Genomic DNA, 15,100 nt, shown 5'->3' with positions numbered 1-15,100 from the left:
CCGTCCCAATTAAGCAACGCATACCATAGAAGAAAGCAGTCGGCAGCTCATCTGACATCTAAAGATAATTGGCATGAGAGCAACAGCATGTACAGAGTCATGACAAGTGGACAGACTGGTCACAAAACCTGTTTCAAGGCAAGGTGCTTAGGTATCACTTGTCTTGGTGCTAAAGATCTCAAACAGTTGGTACTGAAAAAGAGACCTGCTTCACCACAGAGGAGCGGTGAGACTTCAGCTGTGATTGGTGACTCCAGCATTTAGTAGGTATGTGTCCATGGTTTGCGTGTATGTAGTCCTTTGTGGCTGCAGTAGGAAGGTGGATGTGTGTTGCAGAGCTCACATGGAGATCGGACACCTTTTTGCTGTTTACAACTTTATTCCGTCCCATCCTGGTGGTTTGTTTTAGTTTTATTGGACAGAGCCTTTGTAACATGGTGGGTCCATCTGGCAGCTGCCCAGTCAGGAAGGTTTTGTATTAGTCTTTGATTTTCATCACAATTGTTTAATATTTGCAGGGCCTTTATGTTATGTATTTAGCAAACAGGTAAGTCTGAACAGTGACTCAGTCCTTCATCATTTTTACACTGTGTTTTTGACAAGCTTTACAGCTTCTCTGTGAATCCTTGCTTAAGAACAAATGCCTGCTTGTGTCGCTGACTGAGCTCTTGTACAAAGTGCCCTTTCGGCAGTTACGAGCTGCACCACTAACATACTTCTTCAGATAGTTTCATCTTTATTTAATTTTTTGAATGTTTAACCTAAATCTTTGTAGACCTGTTGCATGTTGCACCTTTAAAGGACTCAGGTTCCTGTGAAGGTAAACATCATTCTCAAGTCATAGAAAATAAACCAGTTCATAATTTCTCTTAGTGAGAAGTGAAAAGGAAAGGGAGGACTAGTTCAGCATCATTTGACGAATGAAGCTCACTTCCTGAAATATTTGTGCTCTCCAGGAGCTGTTAGACTTCCTGCCAAGATTTCATCCACAATGTGATTTTGAAAAGGACCAGAACAAGAAAAAATGTCATGTCAAAAGTGTGTAGAGCTTATCTTTGCATGTGCTGTATACGTAGCTCTCCATCCAGCAGACCACATATTTAAGAGGTGACCTGTGGTATAGAAGGGGGACTAGACTGAAATTCACATGCTTACACCCCATAGAGACTGCATCAATTACTTATTACTTACTATATATAATATCAGAAATGTCCATCCCACTTTTCTTGGGGATGACTTAAATACATCAAAAGAAACTACATCACTGCAGTTTTAGTGAATGGAAAACTGAAGTCACATAAAAAAGCTGTGTGCCATGTTTTAACAAGTGGTTCTGATTTCCAGGAGGCCCTGCTGGAGATGGGGGAGCATGTAAGACTGTAATAAGACAAATGATGACCTGAAGATTAAAGACTATGATGAATGGACACATCAAGACACACAATCTCCTCAAGATGAAGCATTGAAAGAATCATTCCCTGATCCTTTTTGTACATGTTTATGGTGCCTCTGTTTTGTTTTACTTTTGTAAAGCAAACATGTCTGAAAATGTGTATATTAAGTTGGCACCCCCTAAGTCACTGACTCGCCAGATGACGTTTTCAAAAGCCAGAGTGGTTTGCTTCCTGATGGTCTTGACACTGACGCTTCTCATCATGGCTTCCTACAACCTGACGTGGGACAAGAAAAGACTTCCCTTCACCACCTCACCGAATCGGGTCAGGCCTGGGGTCGTCCAGTCAAACACAGCAGCAGCTGAAGTTTCCTCTCAAAAAAACAATTTAATAGACATGAAACAGCTGGTGGAGATCATTAACTCCAAACTGGAATACACACCCAGGAAGGTACCTGATGAAAAGGATGTCATTGAAATGGACTCTCATGTAAGTCTGTGGAAAAATGGTCAAACTGATTTTTGCTGTACATCATGAGACCAACAATGACTTTACTGCCCTCCTAATGGTGTTCATAACCAAAATTAGACAGCCAGCCAAACTCCCTGAATGATCAACGCGAGAGTCAGGATGTAGCGTCTCAAGCTCCAAGTTTAATGAAGACTCTTGTTGTCAGACAAGGTGTAAAACTGAAAAAATAACAGACATATATCCTATGAATTTCTTATACAATTACGAAGCATGAATATTAAACCAAATTTACAAGAATTATACTAGAAGATAAAGTACATGTCTTATTGGCATGGTACAATTAGTATATCCTATGCTAAGCAATGTTAACTAACATCTAGATAAAAATCTAGCAACATAAAAAGATCCGTCAATATTTATCAAAATTAAATGATATCCTTGTAAATAACATTTTCTACTTACAGACAATGCTTCTTATGGCTCAAATTAAACAGATGGCAATGGATGGGAGGACAGCTCCATCTTCAGCTGACCTATCCATGAACTGACAGGAGCATGTGTTACAACTACTTCCTGCTTCCCTTTTCCCTAATTTCTAATTTCCTGTTGCAATACCATATTCTACCACATTAAAGGGGGCGCTAAAATGCCCAAACTTCAAAACTGCCTGGGAGGCAGAACAATGACTGCTGGCAAGTGATAATTCAGTCAGAGACTAGCAAATAATAAACGCTGTACAATCAGCACTGCAGTTAAATGCCTGTTTGGTGAAGCTCATAATGACCAGTGTTTGTTGAGACCGACAGTCTGTGGTTTTGGATGGTTACGTAAATATTAGGTTACACTGGAAATCACAGTTACAGGAGTAAGTAAGTCGGTTGAATAACAATTAGTGTTATGTGTCAGTGTCCAGTAAATGTCAGACATATGAATGTCAAACAGAGTTTTCACAGCAGCATAATGCAACTCACAGTAACTAACAGTGGCCAAATACTGAAAGTGATGATGCATCAGTTGCAAAGCTGCAAAATCATGTGATGTGGCCCTAAATTATGGAGGTTTTGACACTTTTTACATCATGAGATCTTCCAACCACTTGCATGTAATGTAAATGATATGAATTCAAGGTGAAAATAGGTGCTGGTTTCAATGACCTTATGAAACAAAAATGGAACATAATATCCTCCTTCACGTCATGATTTAACAACCGGGTACTCTGTATTGTACAATATTTCTGTTATTTTGTCCACCCTCTGTCATGTCTAATATTGTTTTGTTCCTCTCTGCAGTTGTTCTCTGTAATTCCTCGCCATTTCCTGCCTGGTATCAAGAGCCCTTGCTGGTATGAGGAGATCTCAAATGAACGCAGCACTGATCCATACAGGAAAAGCCGCTATTGTCTGCGCTCACTGAGGTTCAAGACTTTGTGTAACAACATAAGCAAAAACTTCCACGAGCACTTACAACACAGAGACGGCAAACTGCTTCGTTTGCGCTGCTTGCCGTACTTCTACATCATTGGCCAACCAAAGTGTGGCACTACTGACTTGTATTCCAGGCTGCGACGGCATCCAGAGGTCCAGTACAGCATTATAAAAGAATCACAGTGGTGGACCAGGAGACGCTTTGGTAAGTCATCAGGAGAGGAACGGTTTTATGGTTTTAAGCTTTCAAATGTGAGAATTTTCTGTTTTTTCTGTGTCTTACAGTAAAAGCCAGTATGTTAATTAAATGTTTTGGGGTTTTGCACTGTAGTTTGGATAAATCAAGACATTTATTAATGTCACATTCTGCTCTCGGACATTGTATTGGTCATTTTTCTCTGTTCTTTCTCTTTCATCCCTAATTTCGAGGAATTGTGACGTGAAGTCTGTTTTATGCGAGAAACTTTTCTGCCATAAGCAGATAAATAGATTATGTATCTTACAGGACCTAAATAAACAGGATTAATACTATGTAGTAAACCAACCAGGTCCTCAGTTTATGAACTTATTACCCCTAAACTGATTTCTTCGCTCACTGAAATCTTTCCCAATATATTTGCTGTATTTTGTTTTCTTTTGCAGCACTAACTAGAGGAATTTGCAACATGAACCTCTGACTCAGAATTCACAATCAATCAAAATCAAATAAAAAGAGCACATAATTTCTAACAATAAATTTAAGTTGATCAGATAAATTGCTGGTCTGCAAGCTAGAAAACTAACCTACCACGACTGACTATAACTGAAGACGTCCTGTAGCTCCTTCATAATAAAATGCTTCTGTTATTCTCCTCACTGCAGACCTTTTACTGTGAGAAACTTGCATGTGCAAGGTAAGTACTTTGCAAAATTCAGTCAAATTGTCTCTATTTGCACATAGACTTGACGAAAACACTCAGACTATTATTTCTGTTTTTTACTTTATTCAACCAGATTAAAAGTTTATACAATGTCTGCAATTGAGTTTCTGGTGAAGAAGTGTATAAAAGACTATATAATGAGTGATATTTTGGTGTACCTGGGTGGGGGCAGGTTATACCCACATCAAAGAAGGCTTCAAAGGCATTTTTCGTGTGGAAGATTACCTGGATCTGTTTGACAAGGCAGCCCAACACATCCAAGAAGAAATGACTCGAAATTCATCTGGAGACCACCACATAACCCAGTTTGTAACAGGTGAACACATGTGAAAGTGTTTGTGTGGGGGGGTTGGGTATGAGTTGAGTGGATAAAGTACCTGCATGGCCTGGCGCTTCATGTACAGTGTGTACCACTTCCTCCACTGACTCCTTTGGGACCACCCTTCTGTTGGGCGTCTAATCCCACTTCTCGATGCCAACAAAGAGGATTTTTCTCTGCTGCACATAGTGATCCACTTCTTCGTTTCCTCGCCAGTGCATTCCTTTCTTTGCATATGCCTTCTGATGCACCACATCCAAGTACATGTTTAGCCGTAACTCAGCAATCTTTTTCCGTAAGTCCTGATCATGTTACATGGGAACAAGAAGAGCCAGGACCCAGCTGCAGAGTCATACGAAAAAAAAAACATTTATTAGTAAAACAAAAAATCATCTTTGCAGGGAAAAAAATCACTCTCAGTAAAGCAAAAACAAAAACCATCGCTGAGGGAGAAGCAAGATAAAGAACAAGGAAGGAAGGAAAACGCTGCCAGACATGGATGGGGGAAAACACAAAAAGCAGAATCATGACAGATAAGCCACCATGTCATCCTGTCTTTTTCTTGATGGGTCTTGGTTTTTCTTCTGTCTGGTCTGGCTTATGCTGTTTCTTGTTGGGGGACTTTGCTGGGCAGATCTCGAAGTCAAGGTCCAGCAGGATGTCTTCCCATCCACCCCATTATTGCTTTGGTACTTTCCAATGTTCATTTTCGTGGAACATCTTTCTCCTCCAATTGATGTTTTTTTCCACTGATGACAAGGTGTAGCTCCAAAGGTTACAGTTCCGCCTTCTTCATGGCTCACCCTCAGCTGCTTCCTCCAGCCTCCTCCTGCCATTTCAGGTTTCCTTACTGTCTGGATTGGGTTGTTAGTAATGTGAATAAGCTCTTCCCGGATGATCCCTAAGGCCCTCAGCTCCTTCACTATCAGTAAGTACCCCCCAGATACTGCTGCACTCCTCCTTCTGTGATGTGAACATATTTGGTTCCCAGATCCCAACAGTCATTCTTGAACTTTACCACAGTGGCTTTTGAAAATAATTAGCCTTAACTTCTCCTTCCCAGCTGGGGAGAAGTCACTTTCTTGAATTTTTTGCTGGGTTATGGATATGATGTCCACTGACTTGTACCATTCCTTTCATCCATGTTCATCTTGGGTCACCCTTTGGCTGGCAGATAGCTTGCCCCCAAATCTTCCTCTGTGCCTCGGGGCCAGGGTCCCATGGGGGAGTAATCTTCCAAGGGATTGGCTTGCCCCGTGACCTGCAGCAATGAGAATGAAGGTCTTGGCCTGGAGGTTTGCTGCTCCCCAGTGTGACCTATACTGGTCCTGAGTCCTGCTCCAGGCAGTGAAGGCATCTTAACTTGAAATGCAAGTTTCTCTAGCCATGTCACCTCCTCAGCCTTCATAGGTTGCGGCTTTTCAGGTTTTGTGAGAACCTCCTTGCTGGCTGATCTTTTGCAGCTTTGCATGGTAGCCAGGACTTTCTGCCTGTGTTCTTGGTCTTCATGTACGCAAGTGATGACCATGATTTCCTTGATCGAATCCCCCATTCTGGGCATCCACAAGTAAGGCATAACTCCCACAACTGCTTTCTCAATCCATCTGTGCACACCACAATTCATCTGAGCTGCATTTCATTTTCCCTATAGATACCCCTCTCCAGTGATATCAGCATCTAGCCCTGGTAGTCCTGGAATCCTTCAGCCACTGGTACTCTTCAATTGGCAGGTGTATCATGGCGTAATAGGAGAGTCATGCTCCACTAGTCACCATGACCTGTTTTTTCTCATGGGACTCATAGTCTTGGCCCTTCAGCCTGTCCTTAACTTCCTCTTCATACTCCTCTCTGGCTGATCTGACCAGTCCTTTTCCGAACTTGCCATTGTAGAGCTTAAGGTTGTCTTTGGTGAACACAATCAGACCATCGCCATTAATGTCCCACGGGCTTCCAATTAAATGGCAGGCCCTGATTCCAAAGTGATGGAAGATTCTGCCCATTTCAAAGGGGATTGGGCATAGAGAGGGTGCTAAACCCTCTTTGCCCATCGTGAGCTTCTCTGTAGTGCTGTAGCCTGCCTTCTCCCCCTTAAAACCTTTGCACTGCTGCTTAAGTACTTTAGTAAAGTCCTTTTACTCAGTTTAAGTGTGACAGGGGAATAGCGATCTCAACTTCCTTGGCATCAATCAAGTGTCATGATCTGGTTTTTTGGTTTTGTCCTGGATTATGTTGAAAGTTTTCCTCATGTGTCACTTGCTTCGTGTCTTTTCCCACCATTGTGATGTGTTTTTTTGCACAAGGGATCACATGTAAGCCAAATTTTGAATAAGACATACATATTTATTTATAATCAAGTGATCTTGATGAATTATCACCATTCTAAGGTCAGGCTTGGTTAGTTTTACCAATGAAAGCATTCCAAGAACATGATTCTTTATAGAACAGTTGAAATTTGATAATACAACATTCATTTCTGTTTTTACAATTTCTGGCTATGATAAATGGTGTAAGTTTGATTATTTTAACCATAAACCATACCTGAAAACATGTGTGGTTCAGAGGGTTAAAACTTCAGAAGTTGAAAATGCACCCTTACAAATCTGCAAGTGTAGGTTAGTATTTCTAACATCTCTTGCATATTTTGTTTCAGCTCAACTATAACGCAACATTATTTTGCCTGAGTGTGTGCACCACTCGCTGCATTTCCAGTAGTGTGTAGGATTTAGTGACGTCTAGCAGTGAGGATGCAGGTGGCAACCAACTGAATTCTCTTGCTCACCCTCCCCGACAGTGGCCATAAAAAACACGAAAGGCCCTTCCAAGAGCGGGTGTTTGGGGGACTTTAGAAACATGGTGGTGCAACATGGTGAACTCCATGAAAGAGGACCTCCTCCTTTTGTAAATATACAGTATATATATTATATAACTCATTCTGAGGTAACAAAAACAAAAACTACTCTTATTTTTCAGTGATTATACACAATTGATGAAAATATAACAGAATATTATATTGCGTATATTATTCTGCCAATTCCCCCCTAAATCCTACACACTGGACTTTTACACAAGGTGGTACTGAGATGATCTATGTGTTGACAGTTGAAGCCAGTCCATCCACTATGTGGGACAACCAAGTCTGGCGGTATGTTCACAGAGACAGGAAGGAGACAGAGCCCGGTTTTCTGACCCAGGACTTCATCCACGCACTGCAGCCTGGTGCCAAACTTACTGTCATCCTGAGAGATCCTGTAGAGAGGTACTGTGGAAAAATCCATCCACCCATCTGCCTGAAAAGACACAGATTTGACTTTCTGTGCTGAAACAGTTTGGTTTGGCTCTAAGAGGTTTCCCTGTAATTTCTAATTGTTGCAGAACATTTTGTTTTAATTCATTACTCCTATTGTACATCCAGCAAAATGCCCTTTCATGGTTCCAACTGGCTTACACCTCTGTTTCTCTCTGTTCCCAGGCTTTATTCTGACTACCTGTATTTTAGGATGGACAAAAAGACAGTAAAGGACTTCCATCAGAAGGTCATGAAGTCTGTCCAGTTGTTTCAGTCCTGTCTATCTGAATGGTCACTTCGTTCCTGCGTCCACAACATAAGCCTCCTTGATGCCATGCCGGTTAGATGAAATTATGTTCTCACTTTTTGCTGTCTGAATATCAATATTCGTCAGAATAATGACAACTTTTACACCTGTATTTAATCATACACAACAACAAACAACCTAATTACCTCTTTGAGAATTTGTACCTGTCCTACAAGTGGTTGTAAATAGATATTAGTGCACTGATGTGCGTCTTGTTCTGTGCAGGGACAAATATAACCAACTAGCTGTCCTGTGTCACTTCAGACCCTTCAGCATATTTTCTATCAGGATTGACCGGAGTTATGAGCTCTGTCAGTTGTCACTTCCAATCACAACATGTAGATGACAGCACTGTTATCCTGAGAGATTTATGACAATAAAAAGTGACAATCAGATCGACCTGAAACCATTGAGAACAGAAACACAATCTCTCAAATCAGTATCTGCTGTGATTAAGTTATTTTAAAGTGCATAACTGTGAAAAGGAGAGCTATAGGCTGACGCTTGCTGCATTCTACATGTTATTGAACAATAACCAACAATGTGTTAAAGTATTTTGCTTTGAATACTTTGCAGCTTTCCTGTCTGTGACCCATTCTTATGAGTAAAAAAGATAATAATAATCATTTCCCAAATAAGCTGTAGCTTTTAGCTTTTAGCAAACAAACAGAACTAAATTGTGTGTTTGTTGGCAACTATTTGTGAGTGATTACAGCAGGACGGTGTGTGTCTTGACTCAAAAAAAAAACTTCAGTGAGTATGTTCATCATAATTTAGGAACATGTCACCCAGTACAACAGTGTGGCTCATTGCTGTGTAGTGAAAAGTTATTTGACAATGGTGGAGCTTCATGGCACAGAGGTACAAGCTCCAGTATATCACACACAATTCTTGTTAGTACAATCAGTTGATTGTTTTGAATTTGATTGTCCTCCACAGGTGAAGCTTCATGCGGGGTTATACGTTGTCTTCTTACTGGACTGGCTGACAGTTTTCCAGCGGGACCAGATTCTAGTTCTACGACTAGAGGACTACGCAGCCGACAAGAGAGCGACATTACAGAAAGCTTTTGATTTTCTGGGTCTAAGTAAGCATCTATAAAGCTACAGTAACATGCTGTTTGTATATTCAAATATTTTAAAAATCTAGAAAAAACAGCCAATATCTTCCTGGCTGCGTCCTGTATTTATCTGGTTGTTTCTCCCTCAAGTCTTGACTTTTGTATTGAATTGGACTCCCACCTCCCCTCCTCCCTGCAGGTCCTCTGTCAGGGGAGCTGGAGGAAGAAGTGATGAAAAAGCACGTGTCAAACAGCCGACGGAAGGCAGACAGGAAACTAGGTCCTATGCTTCCAGCCACCAGAGACCTCCTCAGGGAATTTCACCAGCCCTTCAACCACAAACTGGCCAGTGTGTTGGACGACAGCACCTTCCTCTGGAGCTACCCCTGAAGGGATATGAGCGTGAATGACTGTGAATGAACACATGAAACCCTTATAAAATACAAAGTTACATTCCCATAAATTAATTAACCACACATCTGGATTAAATTTTCATGCTATTATTGCTGAAAAGGCTGTGTTGAATATCATGTGGAGATGGTACTATGATTTGACCTTTTGTATAGAGAAATATCCCCTGGCCCATTAATTATTGAATTAAAAATAATTTACTCTTGTAACAACACAGTACTCACTTGAAAGGGGTACATATTATAATTATGACACTAATTGTGCACAAAATGGATCTGGGGAAAGTGATCAGTTGAACAGTTGAAGTGTTAAAACCTCAGTGGGTGAGTCAATACAAACTCATACTGCAAACTGTTTGAACTTAATTTCTAGAAGAGATCTCAAAGTGGTCCTGAAACGATTTGTCCATAATTGATCATTCACTTATATTTATCAAGCAAACCTTTGTCCCCCCTTGCTCAAATGTGAGGTTTTTCTGCCATTGTAGATTTACTGTGTTTTGTATAATTTTAAATTGAATATCTTTGGGTTTTGGATAGTTGGCCATCCTAATTATGCTGCTTGAATATTTTGCTTTGGATTGTGGGTGATTATGATTTTGGCCTGTTCCCCTTTTTCCTGACATTTCTAACTTACTGAATTCTCGGGAAATGAGCCTAAAATGATCCACATGCAGTATATTTACTGCATTTTCTATGTGATTAAATGTTGCAGTGATAACATGCAGTCTTGTGTGTGTGTATATATACAGAATATATATATATATATATATATATATATATATATATATATATATATATATGACACTGTCAGGCGGTGTATAATAAGTATAACAGCAGTCAACCTACTGTAGGGGACATTAAAGGGGAAAATCTGCTGGTAAAGAGCTGAAAACATACAAAAATGGCAACTTTGAGAAGATCTTGTGCAAATGATGGTCGAGTGACATCATGTTTATGTTCTGGAATTAATCAATGTTATGATAAAGGTCAATATGAGGTGGTTGTTTAAGCCTGCCCACACAAAATTATAAATTATGTTTTCCTTTTTCAGTTCTGAGGAATTCAAATATCTGTGATTCAGGGCTGATGGGCACACATCATCAGGCTGCTGGATTATTGCAATAATAAAATACAGAGTGTCTCTATGGTGATTTTAACAAACCAAATACAGTATAACCAAAGCCTGGAATTCAGGAGAGAGAGGGAGTTTAATGATAAAGCAGACAGTCAGACCAGGCTCCACCTTCCAGGCACCAGTTGAACCGCAAATCAAATTCTCAGGTGGGCACGATAATTATATATATTTATAATCAGTCACAAATATTTACAATCACTTGGTGTAAACATCATAGAGCAAGACCAATTTGCTCTTGGGTTTACAGAGATGGACACAAAAAATACTGACTGCTCTGTGTGCAGCAGAAGATTGACATTTTTGCAGCATTAGCATTAGAATTGACCTTTGTTCACTTTAGATTTGCAATTTTTCACTGAACTCATGATATTGACTGGTTGTTCTCATTTAATCAACCAATCAATCAATGTCACAGTTTAGTTTGATAAGCAGGCTTCTCTAATCTGTCATGTTAGGTTTGTTGCAATAGATACACGCCTCAATGACAGCATTCACTCATCTTTTATATCACTTTTCAGTAAGTTATATGAACAGTGGTTGGCCTGTTCATGTCAGAGATAACTGGCCAATGGGACTCAGTCCGTGCGGGTCCAACAGCCGGAAATCGGTGCTCCTTCTGACAGACATCCTGCGAGAGCTCTGTCACACTGAGCCCAGCGCTGCCTTACTTGACCTGTGACCTAAATAAATTTTACATCTGTGATCTGAAGATGTCTTCAGCTTGTTCTTGGTCTCCCAACCAAAGAATCGGGTTAAAGAGCGTGATACCAAAACTAGAGCTAAAAGCCCTAAAACCCTGTAGATATCAACACGGGGCGAAAATTGGTGTCTGCAAAGTGATTTTGTGGGAAGAAGGACTAGCTTGTGAAACACTTGTGTATGCAAGCGAAGAAGCGTTTTGGCCTTGTCGACTTGGCTGACTTACGTTAGCTAACGCCAGGCCCAGCTAGTGCTAGCCGCGGAGCTTACTTTTTGCTAGCAAAAGCAAAACAAGCATGCCACCACTCACTTCTCCATCTGGGTGCCATCACTGCCTCCACATGTCACAGACCATTCTGGAACTCCATAAGCGGATCTCCATCTTGTACCGGGTCAAAGAAGACACAGTAGTCACTCTGGGAGCAACTCAAGGCGCCGCTAGAGGGGAACCAGAGCTCGACTCCACAATCCGGACACCCAACATCCAGACCGGACCGCTGGCTTCTCCAGGGAGCCAAGCTCAAGCGACCGATCAGTTCCACTCCGGCGGAGATGCCGTGGTCAAAAGTCCAGAGGAATAAAAGGAGCAAAAAGTCGGCATTTAAACGCTCCCCTCCCTGTGCACTCAAACTGAGCAACAGCTTTGGCGTTCTGGACGAGCTGGGGATTGGGGATTCCATGGTGAGGAACGTGTGGATGAGAGGGGCTTTCACGCCGTCTTTCCTGGGTGCCACCGTTACGGACATAAGGAGGAAAATTCCAGACATCAGGAGATCTTATCCGGAGGTCAACAGAATCGTCATCCACGCAGGTACCAATGGTATCTCCAAACAGCAGTCAGAGCATCTAAAGCGGGATTTTATCGACCTTTTCAATACGGTGAAACAGTTTCAGTCAGGTATTTTTTATATATATATTGGTAGTTTCAGCAGGCTGCTCAGCCTGAACACCTGGCCTTCTACTGCCTGTAGATCCCACATTATGGGCTTCATAGACAACTTTGATGCCTTCTGGGAGAGGAGGCAGCTATTCAAGGCAGACAGACTGCACCTGAACAGATCTGGCAGCCGTCTGTTGTCTACTAATTTGACATACAGCTGCCAGCACACACACACATCGTCCACCTCTCCCCGCTGCAAGCCCACACCTGCTGACCAGCCTGTCAGTGATTGATGTCCCCCAGGTCCAAGTCTCTATTATTTTCGTTCCGTGGCCTAGAGGTTGGTGAAGCGGCTTGTGGTCGGAAGATCGCCGACCGGTTCGATTCCCCCACCGGACCAGCAGAAAAATGTGGGTGTGGTGGAGTATTCCCTCCCCCTCCATTAGCCGGCTGATGTGCCCTTGAGCAAGGTACCAATATGCTCCCCGGGCGCTTGATTGCAGCCCACTGCTCCTGTGTGTGTTTCACTGCATGGTGCATGTTTGCATGTGTGTGTGTTTCCCCAGTGATTGGTTAAATGCAGAGAGTAATTTCCCAGTCTTGGCATCAATAAATTAAATAAACTTAAAAAAAAAACTTAAACTTAAACACATTTAACAGTGAGAGCTGCATTACAGGACCGGGACCCTCCGACTTCTCCAACAATTCATCTATCCCTGCCATTACTACCACCAGAGAACAGATGAAATACCACAACAAAGAAATATCCTCTTGCCCTAATCTCAATAACTTCAAATTTATAAACATAAATCACAGAGGTCACTGAACATGGCCCTTTAAAATGCGAGATCTTCTTCAAATAAGACCTTTCTTATAAATGACCTGATTTTAGAGAATGTATTTATATGTATACATATATGTGTGTGTGTGTGTGTGTGTGCGTGTGTGTGTGTGTGTGTGTGTGTGTGTGTGTGTGTGTGTCTGTGTCTGTGTCTGTGTCTATATATAAATATATATGAACATTTATGTATCTGTATCTTTGTCTCAGGCTTAGTTTTCTCAATGACAGATTGACCTTTGTGCTGTTCACTGCTGCCTGCTTCTATCATTTCTGTACCTTACCAATTAGGAATTTACTCTCTGTTCCTGCTTTGGACTGCTTCTTATCCATGTTACAACTTTACAACTTTACACATAGACAAACATAGACATCAAGAAACACTTTGCCTCCAGGGCCACAAGCCAACCAGAGCCTCCCCATTCCCCCAGATCACAGAACAGGTTCCCCCACTTCTTGCGAATGAAATTCAGCTAACCCCGAAGATGTCTTTCCCAAAGACTTAACCTCGTTGGTACCTTCAACCAAAACAAACCACCCTGTGGTGGTGCTGCAGCTTTCCTTGTTGAACCCAAAGTCCTAAACAGTTTCAACTCTCCCGACCACTGCCAATTAGTTGTCTAGGCTTACAGCAATTAAACGCACCTTCACTGCAATAACTGCAACCCCTTGTTTCTACTATTTTTGTCACCAGTAGCTGGGTGGACAGCATGCCAACACTAAATTCTATGGCTCATGACAACACCCAGGTGTTCACAACGCACACATGGTAAGGCATAATAAAAGCTCGTGTAAATTCCATCACAGTGAGGAACTGAAGGAACTTCTCGATCCGACATGGGTGGCTCACCATCCCCCTCGCCAGGGAGAGAATCCAATTCAAACAAGCATCCAGAATCAAAGGGTTTTCACAAAACCCAGCTTGTGTAACGCAACGCGCATATAAAGCATATGCAAATCTACTCAAACTGTACAGTTTAATTGTATCAATGTCATCCATACAATACAACCTTTAAATATGTAACCCAAGAACATTGGATAACTGTTGGATTGCAAGGTTAACATGTAAAATATCACCTTCAATATTATAGACCATTTCATCATAAAATGTAAACAAAACAATTAAATGACTTAAATTATTGTAAAACCATTCTGAATTGTAGATGATTGTGTAAACTACTAACAATTTAAGCATTAACTGCTCACATCTGAATAATGTAAGTACGATAATGTGAGTATAAATTCCCTTGTACAATAATGGTTGTGCACACAGCACAGCAATGCACACGATCAACTAGTCTCATAACACATGACACTAAAGCTGAGTGTTATCTCTGTTCACACAATGCAAACAAACACACCAACACTTTTCACCTCTATCATTAGGAAAAAACTAAAATAACACAACTTTATGCTACAACTCCATGGCTAAATCATCAAGAGGCGATGCCAATTCACAGAGCAATCAGCTAGAGAGTGTGTACTGTGGCGGTAGCCTTAATGTTCAGTACTCACCCAGAAAAGAGACAGGAGAATCAAATTGCCTCGGGGTCACTTCACCGGTAGACTAAACTCTCCAATCCTCAATGTGTTTTCGCTTTTTAAGATGTAGCACCATCAAGAACATGCAACAAATATTATCACCCTGTAGTGTCAGAGTCTCCGCTTTCCTCTCAACATTCTCCGCCATCTCCCACTGAAAAATGAGTCTGTGTCTCTCCAACCTGAGTGAAGGTTACTTTACACCAACAGAAATCAAGTATCTCCCTTTGGACCAATAAACTTATTTGGTGTCACTTTCTTCCAATAGGGCATTTGCGGATACAAGAATAGACCTCTGAGCTCAAGCTAATTAATTTGTTAATATGTCTGTGCACTGGATGCTAAGGAAATAACAGAAATACTGTATAATACAGAGCCCCTTTGTTAAATCATGATTTGGAGAAGGATATGA

General features: G+C 41.3%; 1 protein-coding gene across 1 annotated transcript; it reads left to right on the top strand.

The window, feature by feature from the left end:
* Positions 1-1,538: 1,538 nt before the first annotated feature.
* On the top strand, positions 1,539-9,571 carry LOC121614286 (carbohydrate sulfotransferase 15-like). The gene is made up of 7 exons (XM_041948100.1): positions 1,539-1,883; positions 3,155-3,494; positions 4,382-4,525; positions 7,628-7,784; positions 7,998-8,154; positions 9,061-9,208; positions 9,381-9,571. Exons 1-7 carry the CDS (start codon positions 1,539-1,541, stop codon positions 9,569-9,571), a joined length of 1,482 nt encoding a protein of 493 aa, XP_041804034.1.
* Positions 9,572-15,100: the final 5,529 nt, after the last annotated feature.

This window comes from Chelmon rostratus, chromosome 11, assembly GCF_017976325.1.
Source record: "Chelmon rostratus isolate fCheRos1 chromosome 11, fCheRos1.pri, whole genome shotgun sequence".
Classification (NCBI taxonomy): Eukaryota; Metazoa; Chordata; class Actinopteri; order Chaetodontiformes; family Chaetodontidae; genus Chelmon; species Chelmon rostratus.
The sequence above is the reverse complement of the archived record's forward strand: the minus strand, read 5'-3'. Positions and strand labels throughout refer to the sequence as shown.